Source organism: Vanacampus margaritifer, chromosome 5 (assembly GCF_051991255.1).
Source record: "Vanacampus margaritifer isolate UIUO_Vmar chromosome 5, RoL_Vmar_1.0, whole genome shotgun sequence".
Taxonomy (NCBI): Eukaryota; Metazoa; Chordata; class Actinopteri; order Syngnathiformes; family Syngnathidae; genus Vanacampus; species Vanacampus margaritifer.
In genome coordinates, this window is record NC_135436.1 from 31,270,405 (window position 1) to 31,282,710 (window position 12,306).

At 48.5% G+C, this 12,306-nt stretch overlaps 2 protein-coding genes across 3 annotated transcripts; both read left to right on the forward strand.

Moving 5' to 3' along the window:
* Positions 1-83: 83 nt before the first annotated feature.
* Positions 84-7,087, forward strand: eif2a (eukaryotic translation initiation factor 2A). Its single transcript, XM_077565618.1, has 17 exons — positions 84-405; positions 1,185-1,254; positions 1,342-1,413; positions 2,317-2,435; positions 2,581-2,680; positions 2,742-2,824; positions 3,044-3,117; positions 3,192-3,336; positions 3,544-3,660; positions 3,946-4,102; positions 4,165-4,249; positions 5,102-5,434; positions 5,587-5,691; positions 5,844-5,957; positions 6,021-6,086; positions 6,852-6,910; positions 6,943-7,087. Exons 1-17 carry the CDS (start codon positions 378-380, stop codon positions 6,944-6,946), a joined length of 1,731 nt encoding a protein of 576 aa, XP_077421744.1. The 5' UTR covers positions 84-377; the 3' UTR covers positions 6,947-7,087.
* A 1,416-nt stretch (positions 7,088-8,503) lies between these two features.
* On the forward strand, positions 8,504-12,210 carry tsen34 (TSEN34 tRNA splicing endonuclease subunit). 2 transcript variants are annotated; one of them, XM_077566067.1, is made up of 5 exons: positions 8,504-8,763; positions 9,680-9,941; positions 10,647-10,779; positions 11,082-11,336; positions 11,468-12,210. In XM_077566067.1, the coding sequence occupies exons 2-5, from the start codon at positions 9,687-9,689 to the stop codon at positions 11,659-11,661; spliced, it is 837 nt and encodes a 278-aa protein (XP_077422193.1). In that variant the 5' UTR covers positions 8,504-8,763; positions 9,680-9,686; the 3' UTR covers positions 11,662-12,210. The 2 variants fall into 2 exon arrangements, with proteins under 2 accessions (XP_077422193.1, XP_077422192.1); XM_077566066.1 differs by lacking the exon at positions 8,504-8,763 and adding an exon at positions 8,776-8,986.
* The last annotated feature ends 96 nt before the right edge of the window (positions 12,211-12,306 follow it).

Below are 12,306 nucleotides of genomic sequence, written 5' to 3' on the forward strand. Positions count from 1 at the left end.
GATACGAGTTGATGTTATTTTTTTACTACAAGATAGAATTCTTTGTTGAACGTAAAATAAAGATATTTTCAGTGCGTCATTTTTTTACGCGTTGCCAGTTACTCGTTTCACTTTTATTTATAAACAGGAAGTATAAGTTTTACTCGCCTCTTTAAATCAAAAACGTCTGAAAATGAAGTCAATTTCAGCCAGGGATCATGGTTGTTTATTTTAAAAAGACTTATAACAATTCTCAACTGGGGCTTTACTTAAGTTAAAATATAAACCGAATACATACGTTTATCTAAAGCTGCGTTGCACGCTGACGTGGCAGTGAGCGACGAGCCTCCGTCTGATGTACTTCCGGTCGGCGTGCGTTCTGCTTCCGTCACGTGAACATGGCGCCTCCAGTACCGCTCTTAGCAGGTTCGTTTTTATGACTTATTTCTCTTCTAAAGTCCGGTTGACCTTTCCCGACGTCAGTTTTGTGATGTTCCCTTGTGATGTTCTTTTGTTGATCACGTTTGAGACTTTTCTGTCTGAACTGAACCTTACACGTGCTCTCCACGTCAATTGATAACAAAGAGTGTTTAAACAACACTATTGGACACTATTTGCGTTATCCATCATCATCATATGTAGCGTTAGGTTTTAGATACGCTTTGCATTTTTGGGGGGTACATTTTACAACAAGTGTTGAAGGTGGCAGTGCTAGTTTTGCACCATCCATTCATTCATTCATTCATCCTTACATCCATCCATTAATTATGTAATATTTATTTATTTATTTATGGACCAGCAATTCTTAAATATCAAGATAAAACTCCATAAACATTACATTTGAAATTAAGCGGAGGCAGTAACTGTTCAAATGATAAATAAAAAAAAAGAATTATTACTTAAGAGTTAAAACAAACATTGACATCAGCAAGGATGAGATGAAAAGTCTATTTTCACAATTTAATTCAATAATTGTAAATATCAATAAAAAAAAACAACAATCATAAAGTGCATTAAGTTATGTCTTTTGTTAATGTAAATATATACTTTGAAATTGTTGTGAACATTTCAAGAATACAAAAAGACATAAAAAAAAATGAAGACAAGATACAAAAGACTTATTTAAATAATGATTTATTAGGAATTAATATTGTGTGGAGGAGGGGATGCATATGTGTGTAAATGATGATTTATGTTTGTTGCAGTGAGTGAGTCGGACGGGACATCGCTGTTCTGCGGTCCCCCGACCTGCCAGGAGCACGCCGCCTTCCCGAGGTGATCTCATCAATGACATCACAGTGATGTCATCACCTGGCGTGCGACTGAATTGGCGTGTGCGTTGTGCGTGTGTGTGACACTCAGGGATCCTCGTGCGAGCCGGTGCCTGACGTTCAGCCGTGACGGCTCGCTGTTGGCGTGGTGCAATGGGAAAGTGTGAGTATGTAACGTTCGAGACACCTGCACGGAACCCGAGTCTCGTTCAGCTCAATCGAGTACTCACTTCATCAATCAGTCGGCCAATGTCATGAAATGCCTTTATTGAACCAGACGAGCATCACGGACATTCCAACTTCTTTTCAAAGTAGCAAAAAAACAGGCATACAACACTAAGAAAAATGCTCCAACGGGTAAAAAACGAAATGTGATCTTGACGGCAGACTCCGATTGGCTGCAGCTTCTCTGGCCTGAAAGGCTGCTTGTGCCGTTTTTAAGTCCTTTTGGAGCTCATTCCAGGCTGAAGGAGCGGCAGAGCTAATTGGCCTTTTCCCTAATTGGCCTTTTTCCTAATTGGCCTTTTCCCTAATTGGCCTTTTCCCTAATTGGCCTTTTCCCTAATTGGCCTTTTTCCTAATTGACCTTTTCCCTAATTGGCCTTTTCCCTAATTGGCCTTTTCCCTAATTGACCTTTTCCCTAATTGGCCTTTTCCCTAATTGGCCTTTTTCCTAATTGGCCTTTTTCCTAATTGGCCTTTTTCCTAATTGGCCTTTTCCCTAATTGGCTTGGCAATCAAGCGGGAATGCAAAATGGATTCACATCCATATGGAAAATGCAAACTCATTGAAAAAGGCCCTGAAAGCGCTTTACATTCGACTACTTATGACATCTGGAGCAACTGGGGGTTCAGTATCTTGCTCAAGGGTACTTCCACGTGGTCACAATGGCATGGGACGGAACCCGCAACCTCTGGGATGGGAGCCGAGCACGCCGCCACTGAGCCCCGCCACACGCACACACTTGCTTGGTTGTAAAAAAAAGCCGTTGAAGCGCAGCTTTGCGTTGAGAGCGATTTGATTTGCTCCCGAGCTTGAAAGTCGACTTTGCTTGCGTGCGTCCAGCGTGTCGGTGGTGCGGACGTCGGACGGCTCCTCGGTGGCCTCGTTGGAGCTGCCCAAGACCGCGCTGCTGCGCTTCTCGCCTCTCGCCAACATCCTGGTCACCTGGCAGCCCTACGCCAGTAAGATGATTGATTGTTGGGCCGTCTTTCCTCCAAAGCACGCGCGCCGCTTCAGACGGCGGTCGCAGGGGTGCGAATGGAGAGCGAGTTGACCCAAAGCGTCTTGACTCCACCCACAAGGCTTGCTGGCTTTTTGTGTTTTCAGAGAGCGGCGAGGCGGCCCAGGGCGACGCCAACCTTGGACTTTGGGAGCTGCCCGGCGCCGGCCTGCTCAAAGGCTTGTTCCAGAAGAAGGCGGACGCCTGGTGAGCCGCCGCGTTGCGCACCTTCCCACGCGCGCCGGCGCTTGACGCAGATGTCACGCAGGTGTCCCAGCTGGTCCCGAGACGAGAAGATGGCCGTCAGGATGGTCAACAACGAGCTGCACTTCTTTGAGGACAACAATTTCAGTAACGGCGCGCACACACTTGCAAACGCACGTTAGCCGCGCATGCTAATCCAACCCAAACTCTAAAACCAAGTCTTGACCCTGAAAAAGAGGTCTGAACTTGTGGCTGACCATTTCAAGCTGGTCCCCACAATGGTAGTTAACCCTGGAAAAACGCGCGCGTATGGGCCCCACAATGTAGCAAAGACAAACACACACACTAACGCGTGTTTGTGTGCAGACTTGATCGCCAACAAGCTTCACATGCAGAAAATGTCCAACTTTGAGCTTTCCCCGGGCGGCCATCCCGGCAAGGTGACCGATGACACGTTGCTGTGCCCTGGGGCCGGCCCCCTCCTGGTCCTCATCCGTGTGTGTGCGTGCGTCAGGTGTGCGTGTACGTCCCGGGCAGCAAAGGGGCGCCGTCGTTTGTGCGCATCTTCCAGTACCCGCAATTGGGGGGGGCCGGCGCCGCCCTGGCCAGCAAAAGCTTCTTCAAGGCCGACCGCGTCAACATGCAGTGGAACAACAAAGGTAGGGGGCGCTCACACACGCGCTCACACACGCGCTCACACACGCGCTCAGTCACACGCCGGCCGCCCACTTGACGGCGCAGCAAAATGTGAGCGTGAACTTCAAAGATGGCAGCGGTTGGCCTCCGGCTTGCCCAAAAGTCGTGTTTCGACGCGACTCACTTGCGTGAAACTCACGAAGCTTGTGACTGCGTTTTTGTCGCGGCAGCGTCGGCCGTGCTGGTGACGGCGAGCACCGAGGTGGACAAGACCGGAGCGTCGTACTATGGCGAGCAGACGCTGCACTACCTTCACGTCGGCGGCGAGACGGCGCACGTGCAGCTGCGTGAGAATGGCCGCAATCGGCACCATGTTGTTGTTGAAACACTTTTGCTGTCGTGGGATGAGCCCCTTGAGATGCAACATCTCGCACACGCACACACAAAAAAAGATCAAACAAGGCAGTCGCAATGACACGCCAGACATAAAAGACAGGAAAAATAAGAGAAGAAAAAAACAAAAGACAAACATATAGAAGAAGACAATAACACTTAAGAGACAATGATGGGGAGGATGATGATGAAGGTGAGGATGAAGATGATGGTGGCGTGTGGTTCTTTCGTACCGGCAGCCAAGAACGGTCCCATCTACGACGTGGCCTGGAGTCCAAACTCCAGCCAGTTCTGCGTGGTTTACGGCTTCATGCCGGCCAAGGCCACCATCTTCAACCTCAAGTGCGACGCCGTCTTCGACTTTGGGACCGGACCTCGCAACGCCGCCTACTACAGGTGAGGAGGCCACACTGCTTCTCACCCTTGCCTCCCAATCTGACGGTGGCACGCGGGTCCAGTCCGCAGGGCCACATCCTGGTCCTGGCGGGATTCGGCAACCTTCGAGGTCAGATGGAGTTTTGGGACGTCAACAAGTACAAACCGGTGAGCGGCGCCGCGAGAAACCTGCAAGTTCCTTCCATTAGGCAGCTTGTGAATAAGCATGAAAAGTGCAAATCTCACTGGGGGGGGGGGGGGGCAGGGGGGGTTGGACCAGTTCACGTCATCACATTTAAGAATGGCGTCATCATTATTTCCATGTCAGTATTGTTTGTTCATTTCATTTTGCTCCAATTGGACCAAATGCCAAACCAAATTGGCTTCTTTTTTTTCTTTTCTTTTTTTTTAAGAGCAGCTCTCTCACAAAATAAATGAATAAAAGTGAAAATAAAAATGGATATAAAAAATATAATTAAAGAATTAAAATTTTGAAAGCAAATATAAATGGAAATAAAAACAATATATCCCTGAATAAAATAATACAAAAATAAAAGCAAGATTAAAAAAATCTAAATAAAATAAATGTTGAAATCAATAGAATGAAATATCAATAAATAAAAAAGCTCTGCTCACTTGCTGTCGAGCAACTCAAGTGGCAAGTTGACCGCGGGCAAGATAGTCGGCCATTGCTGGCGCTCGCCATGCAAGCCGGCGAGAAGTTCTTGTTGGCCGACTCGCTCACTCCAGGCAGTTTGCAACTGCGGAGCCCGACCCAGGATACGCGTAGGACCGCCCCCTCATTTGAATAACATTCCACCTGACGTCCAGCGTAAATAATAAATAAATAAACGTGAGAGCAGAACAGAAGACTTTTTTTGTATTGATTGATATTTGTGCTCTTACATTTTGACATTTATTTATTTAGGGATATATATTTATATACAGACTTGTGTCATTTGTTGACACGAATGAATTGTGAAGCAAGACGCACAAAGGCGAGCGTTTGCGTGTGTTCAGGTGTCCAACAGCCAGGTGGCGGACGCCACTCACTTCAGCTGGTGTCCGGACGGCGAGCACGTAGTGACGGCCACATGCTCGCCGCGTCTGCGCGTGGGCAACGGCTTCCAGGTGCGCCACTACACGGGCGACGTGTCGCACGAGCACCAGACGCCCGCCGGGAGCGAGCTGTGGCACGTCCGCTGGCAGCCCTTCCCGGACGGAACCTTCCCCGAGCGACCGGTGCGCCACCAGACGAGCGGCGGTCAAACGGGCGCCACGCAGGCCGCGCCCGCTCAGGCCTACAGGCCGCCCGCGCTCCGGCACCTCCCGGCCGCGCCCACTTCCAAGCTGGTGAGTGACAACAAACGGTCAGGTGGGCTGACGTTGCCACCCGGTGGCAAGGCATGCGCACTGCAACCTTGCCAATTGGCTTTTGGACCAACAGGTTGACGTTGAATAACAATCGAATTGTGTGTGCGTGTGCGTGCGTGCGTGTGCGTCAGCACGAGGAGGAGGCGCCTCAGAACGCGCGTCCTTCCGACAAGAATTTGTCCAAAGCGGCGCTGAAGAATCAGAAGAAACGAGAAGCTCGAAAAGCCGCCAAGCAGGTCATCTCAAATGGAGTGCTGTTGTCATAGCAACACGTTTGGTGTTGACCAAAGTAGCAATTTCACTATTTTATGATATGAAAGTTGAATGTTAGCATATCAACAAGTTGCGAGTTCTGTCCAAGCGACGCGGTTGTGCTCACGGTTTGCAGGAGAGCAAGCACGAGGCCGAGCTGCCCCCCGACCCCGCCCCTGTCGCCCACAGCCAATCGGAGGAGACCTGCGGCGACCCCGAGATGGATAAGAAGATGAAGAACGTCAAGAAGGTGGACGGCTTGTCACGTCGTGTTTGTCAACTTTTTGTCGCTCACACGTTTGTTGCCTGGCAGAAGCTGAAAGCCATCGAGGAGCTGAAGGAGCAACGAGCGTGCGGAAAAGTTCTTCAGAAGAACCAGGTCAGCTGGCGGCACCGCACTCATCACGCCGGCTCCACAAAAGTGGATATCGGACCCAAAGATACGCCAATCCGACCGACTGCTCCGTGGCGGCGGTCCAGGCTTTCCATCAGTACCGTTTGTCCGCAGCTTCCTCTTTTGCGCTGATTCGCTGGCTAACAGCCAATCACAGCCCTCAAATGCCCCGATGACGATTCAACGTATCGAATTTGCCCGCCCACATATTTCAACGCGAACCGACTTTTTATACGCTGATCAGACGGCCCAACGCTGTCCGACTCCCAACGTCGGTTTGCTGGATCTGGACCGAAAGACTTTCAATCCCAGAGAGATTTTGGACGCAAATGAGCCTCTCGATTGCGTCGTACTTTGAAGGAAGGGAAGAAAAAACGCTTTGCTTTTATCTGCCGCGAGCAGAAATCCAAAAAGTCAAAGAATGGAGACGTCTGCGTGTTCGTTTTGACATCTGCAAACGCAAAAGCAGATTGAAATGTTGCATGTTGGGAAAGGGCAAGGCGAGGCCTGCTAATACGATGTCATTATGCGAAGGTTCGATTTGCACAATGAGTGCATCGTGGCCCGTTGGGAAATATCAGCATCGTGTAGTTGAGATGGGGAAGACATTGAAAGCATGCAAATGTTAATGGTGGGCTTTGTTAGCTTGCCGGAGCTTGGCTAGCAGCACAGGAAGTGATGTCAGCACAGGAAGTGATGTCAGCACGGGCAGGCCTGCGCTGTGTTGACTTGCTGCTGTTGTGCTTTCAGTTGGAGAAGATGCAGAAGGAGCAGCAGCTGCTGGACGAGCTCAAGCTCTTGCAAGTGCAGTAGCGCCGCCCGCACGTAGCGCCGCCCGCACGTAGCGCCGCCCGCACGTAGCGCCGCCCGACCGACGACCTTTGCGGGAAGGGTCGCAATGGCCAAAGAGACGGCAGAGGCGTCCCTTTCTCAGGTGGCCCAGCAACAACATGTCCTGTCTTGCACAATAAAAAAAAGAGAGCCTATTTTGCATAATTGCGTCTTCATCTTTACAATAGGGTTGATCTCAAATGACGTCACGTTTTCCTCATTAATATGCACGAGTGAGTGGGACCAAAAATAAGAGCGAAGGACACACGGGTACGCATCATTTTGGAAGAGAAGGACGACCCAGGCGGGAAATGTCAACAAGGTTCAATCGACAAACACACTTTGGAAGGGCTTAAACGCCGGTTGACATGCGGAGACCTCAAAGTGGGCGCAAAGAAAGACATTTTTATAGAAAAATGCGACGGATTTTTTATTGTATGATGGTTGCTGCCACTCCAGACGTTTGTTGTAACCGTAACACGTCTGTCAAGTATATTGATGGTGACATAGCGAGTCGCTTCACAAGTTGTCTCGTACGAATTACATTTCCTCAGTCGCCTGCGTGTGTTGTTTGTCCGAAAATCAACTGGCCACGCCCCTGCGCTGTGCTAAAAATAGCCGTTGGGACGAATTGTAAACTGCCCCATTGAATGCGAATCTCGGAACAAAAGTAAGTTGACTGACAAGATGCAGAATGTCGAGCTCCACTTTGAGTTGCTGCTGCCTGCCCTAATTTGAATTCAGTCACTTTTCATGAAAGTTATGGTTATGCAAATGATGGCTGCAGACGACAGCGTGGGAAAATGAGGAGCGCTCGTGTCTGTCCGAGTATGCGAGTTCGGTTTGCAAATAAAAGCAGCAGGGTGGACATTCTCCATTTGCAAGAAAACGAAACAGGCACTACAAGACAAAGGGGGAGGTTGATTATATATTGATACATATATCATTTATCAATTCAATTGTGCATTGTTGCACCGGTTAGCACACAAACATATTTTTCATTGATTGATTGATTGGATCCATTTCCAGCAATAAGCCGCGCTTTGTCATCGAGCTGATGCAACGGACTCCGCTTCTGACCTCTTGAAAGGAAGCATAAAGGATTGGACTTTATTTTGTTTGTCCCCATATTTGTGTTTTATGGGCTTAGGCCCGGGTCCGCCATAGAGGCAATATCAGGACTCCAGGGAAAAGTCGAATTTGTTAAAGGGGGAAGAAAAATCATCCTGAATAATTATACATTGCCATTAACTCTTAAAATGGAAGCGATGGTAGATTATTATAGATTCAAATGCAAAGCCAAATGACTGTAACATGAACAAATCATTCTAAAAGTCTCCAGGATATTGTTTTGATTTTCACTTGTGTTCCTGTTTACAAAGGCACATATTTCATATATTTTAGTTGACATATTGTTACTAACGAGTGTTTGGTATTTTCAATGTTCAATAAAGTGTGTGTGTTTTTAAAGAACGTTTTTTGTTGTTTCTTTTAAAGAACGTTGCAAAAAAAAGAAGTGTTGTCTGCACGTGCTCACGCAAGCATCCGAAGCTCCCTCTAGTGGTCGCTCTACGGTCAGACGTCATTTCTTGTGACGTAAAACGAGCGCGGCAGCGGCAGCACTTTACGACGGGGTGACAAGCGAAGCTAAGCTAAGCTAGCTAGCTTCTGTGTGACAACAACATTTGTCTGCTAACCTCTAAAGTAACGACGTGACGTCACCAAGCCATCGGTCACCGGGCCGATGTGCTCCAAAGAAGGTCCCGAAAACGTTTACAAATCTGCCAAGAGGCTCGAGCTGGCGCAACTTGAGGCGACAACTACACGCGACGTGAGTACGTCGCAACAATGGAGCGCGCACGTGTTGCTGCTGCGTGCGGACATCATGCCTCGAACAACTGACATTTTCACCTGGATTATTATTTTTTTTATTTATTTTTTGTAGTCATGAAGCCTTTGTTGAACACGGAAGCGTTCTCGAAAAAGAGCTTCATTTGTTTGTCGACCCTTCTTCCTGTTGGCCAAAACCTTGGTTGTCACGGCAACTGTGCCACGTGCGTACAATCACGGAAATGAAGGCTGTGCTACCAAATCAACAACATATGTTTATGTTAAAATAGAGGGGCCATGATTAATTCACAACCAATTGATTAACAACTAAATGGACAAGTGCTTAATCGCTTGGAGCCCAATTGTTGAAATTTTCATTCCCTGAACAGTAAATATTCTCCGATTTCTGTATTCCAATATCAGAGCAGGCTGATAATTTGCTCTTTCTTTCTTTCTGTTTTCTCTTCAAATTGGCAATCATCAGGCTGAAGCAGGACGTTCCGGGCCTCAGCAAACAGTTCAAGCGGAACTTGAGTGAAGTCATGAAGCAATCCAATGCATCTTTTGCCAATATTGAGGCAGCTTGCAACCAAACGGGTGTCGAGCCGTGTGTTGCCATCTGCCTCAGGACACATTATTGTTTGCCGAGTTGCGATTGCTAATCCAAAAACGACTGCTTCGGTAGACGCCCAGCCAGAACTTTCCCCACAATTTAACTATACTTCAATTTTGTAGTTTTTGTTTACAATTTTGTATTTAAAAAAATTTTGCCTGTCCCAATCGAAAATAGTTTGGACCTATGCCGAACCCGGGTCAACATAAAAGGGAAAAAACATTTGTGTTTGAAATTGGCATCATAACTTAAAAAAAAAAAAAGTGTTGTGTGGTGAATAACAGCCAAAATGTTGTGTTGACAGAGCGGAGATGTCTTCCGAAGAGGCGGAGTCTGCCGTCCAGGTCGTGCACGTCAGTCAGTGTGACTCCGCCCAACTGGTGTGGCGTATGCAGGATGTGGCGGCAGTGCGCTCCCTCGGCCTGGTGGGGGCGCTGCTGGGCTCGCTGCCCCGCACCCCCAGGCAGAATGTGCGTCTGGGGCGCCCGTTGTTGTTGCTGCCCGAGGAGGAGCGACTCCTGGGCCAGCGTGGCGCCCTCGCCGTCGGGACCGCCGACTCGCAATCGGTGGGTGGCTTTCTTGCACGTTTGCCAAATTTGCTCTCTGTTGTGAAGTAAAACAAACATTGAATGTCTCTTGTTGAAAGTGTTAAGGGACCAAAAGAAAAAGAAGTCATTTTATTCCTGGTATTTTTTTCCAGTGATGTGGCCAATTAATCGGTCATCAGAATTTAGTTCTGCCAAATAGGGAAATCGGCAGCGGCCTCCAAACTTCCATATGGATCGGCTGGATAGCCGATAGGCCGAGAGTCTTGAAGCCGCGAGGCCGCCATATTGCTCCTCCCAAGAAACGTTTCTCGGCATACGATTCTATACATTTACAGTATCCGCATTGGAGAACATTTGAGACAGGACTTGGTAGAAATTTCAACTTCAGACATTTTACAACTTGCCTTAAACACATGTATATATGCTTAATGATGTTTACAGGAGGAACTTGAATATTTATCAAAGAATTCTACCTGTAATTCAGAGGACCAACACGCATCAATTTGACGACTTTATTTTGTCCGTGTAATGCTTTTTTTTTTTTTTTCCAACAACGTTTGTATTCAACCTGCTTGTTAAAGGGCTTGAAGCGCCGCAACATGGATGCTAATTAGCATTAGCATTGTGATGACAAGGGACTGGCTTGATGCCGGAAACGACGCACGCGTGCGACTGGATGGCGTCGGGACCGGCGTGTGACTAACGGCCGTGCGTTGTCTTCAGGACGCGCCGGAGCCCGTCCACCAGGTGGCGCTCTATGAGGAAACTCTGCGGCAAAGTTACCGGCAGCAGCGAGTCCTCGCTCTCCAAGACAGGAAGGCGGCGGTGCTGCGTGCGATGGGCTCGTCGCCAACAGGTGAGGCGGCCATCTTGACGACACGCCTGCGTGTGTGCCGACAAATATTTCAACCCAAAAAAACAAAATGCCAAGATAGCAGTTTTCTTTCAAACTTTTCTAACCCTGACAAGGCGGCCAATCGTACTGCAGCCCCTGATGTCACTCACTGGACGACGCCCCTTAAAGGCGCACGGTTGTTGTGAGCCAGTTTTGTCAACGTGATTTCTTTGATGTTGCATTTAGTTTTCGTAGCACGTTGATTGGAAAGCTGCCCTTGTTGTCGTTTTGTTGGCGTGACGATCTCGGTGGTTTGCGCTCAGGGTCGGAGGTCGACGGCGAGGAGAGCACGCGGCGCCGCCTGGAGGACCTGGAGCGTCACTTCAGCTTCCCGCACTCAGCCATGGCGGTCCAGCTGAGCACGGCCAGGGCGCGGCCGGCCCCGCCCCTTTCCGCCTGTGGCGCCGTCCGCACGCCCGCCGCTCGCGCCAGGCACCGCGTGTTTGCGGACCTGAGGGGGCGGGGCTTCTACTTGACCTCGGCCGGGAAGTTTGGCGGAGATTTCCTGGCCTATCCTGGTAGGTTGCTTGCTTCCTCCGCTACCACAATTACTACTTTCCTAGTCGGCATTTTTCAAAGCGGCAGCTCGTCGGCAGTCGTCAGGAAATAAAAGTTGTGAGCGAACGGCGTGTTTGTTTTGCGTTGGCAGGCGACCCGCTGCGCTTCCACGCGCACTTCATCTGCGTGTGCGTGCGCGCGGACGAGCAGGTGTTGCTTTCGGACCTCCTGGCCGCCGCTCGCTTGGGTTCCAACGTCAAGAAGACGCTGGTCTTGTGCTCGCCCCGCGACGATGACGGCGGTGGCGTGACGTACTCGTCGCTGCAGTGGAGCGGGATGGTCTGATTGGACGGCGGGAGGACGCCGTCACAGTGAAGTCTTTTTATATTAAAAGGATCCTATTAATATAATTTTGATATCAAACTTTAAAAGCATTGGGCATTTTTTCTGATCCATAAACCTTCAAGATTTTGCAACGAGACGGATCTCCTTCTTCCAATGAGCCATATTAGGATTTGTTTTTTTTATTTGAAAAAAGCAAACGACATTTGTGAATAAACTGCTTTCCCGTTACAAGAAGAACTTTGACACCAAAGACAATTTTCCGATTGTTAATGCTCATTTCAAATTGCATCTCTTTCATGGACAGCAAACGCAAGACTTGCATTTCTTAATTCATGTTTCGTATCACAAACGAAGTCCATTTTTGCAGCCTGAAGGGAGATGAACACATTTGCGCTCCCTTCGCAAGGTTTTTGTTGCTGTCGGAGTTTTTCTTTGCCCTCTTGTGGCTGGATTACGGCAAATTGTTGACATTTGTGGTCATGTGAAGCCCTTTGAGGCTCTTGTGTGATGAAGGCCTGTAGAAATAAACTTGACTTGTGTTCCAACCAACCTTGAAAATCCTTCCAAAAACCTCTGAACTACATTTGTGTAGATACTATCTTAAAAATGTGTTATTGCATTTAGGATTACAAAAATCAATACCTT

Coding starts and splice junctions, on each gene's coding strand:
- tsen34 (XM_077566066.1), top strand. CDS start 8,880: ATGAAGCCTTTGTTGAACACGGAAGCGTTCTCGAAAAAGAGCTTCATT. Junction 8,987..9,679: donor TGTCACGGCAACTGTGCCAC/GTGCGTACAATC, acceptor TTGTGTTGACAG/AGCGGAGATGTCTTCCGAAG. Junction 9,942..10,646: donor GGACCGCCGACTCGCAATCG/GTGGGTGGCTTT, acceptor CGTTGTCTTCAG/GACGCGCCGGAGCCCGTCCA.
- eif2a (XM_077565618.1), top strand. CDS start 378: ATGGCGCCTCCAGTACCGCTCTTAGCAG. Junction 2,436..2,580: donor CACCTGGCAGCCCTACGCCA/GTAAGATGATTG, acceptor TTGTGTTTTCAG/AGAGCGGCGAGGCGGCCCAG. Junction 4,103..4,164: donor CGCAACGCCGCCTACTACAG/GTGAGGAGGCCA, acceptor ACGCGGGTCCAG/TCCGCAGGGCCACATCCTGG.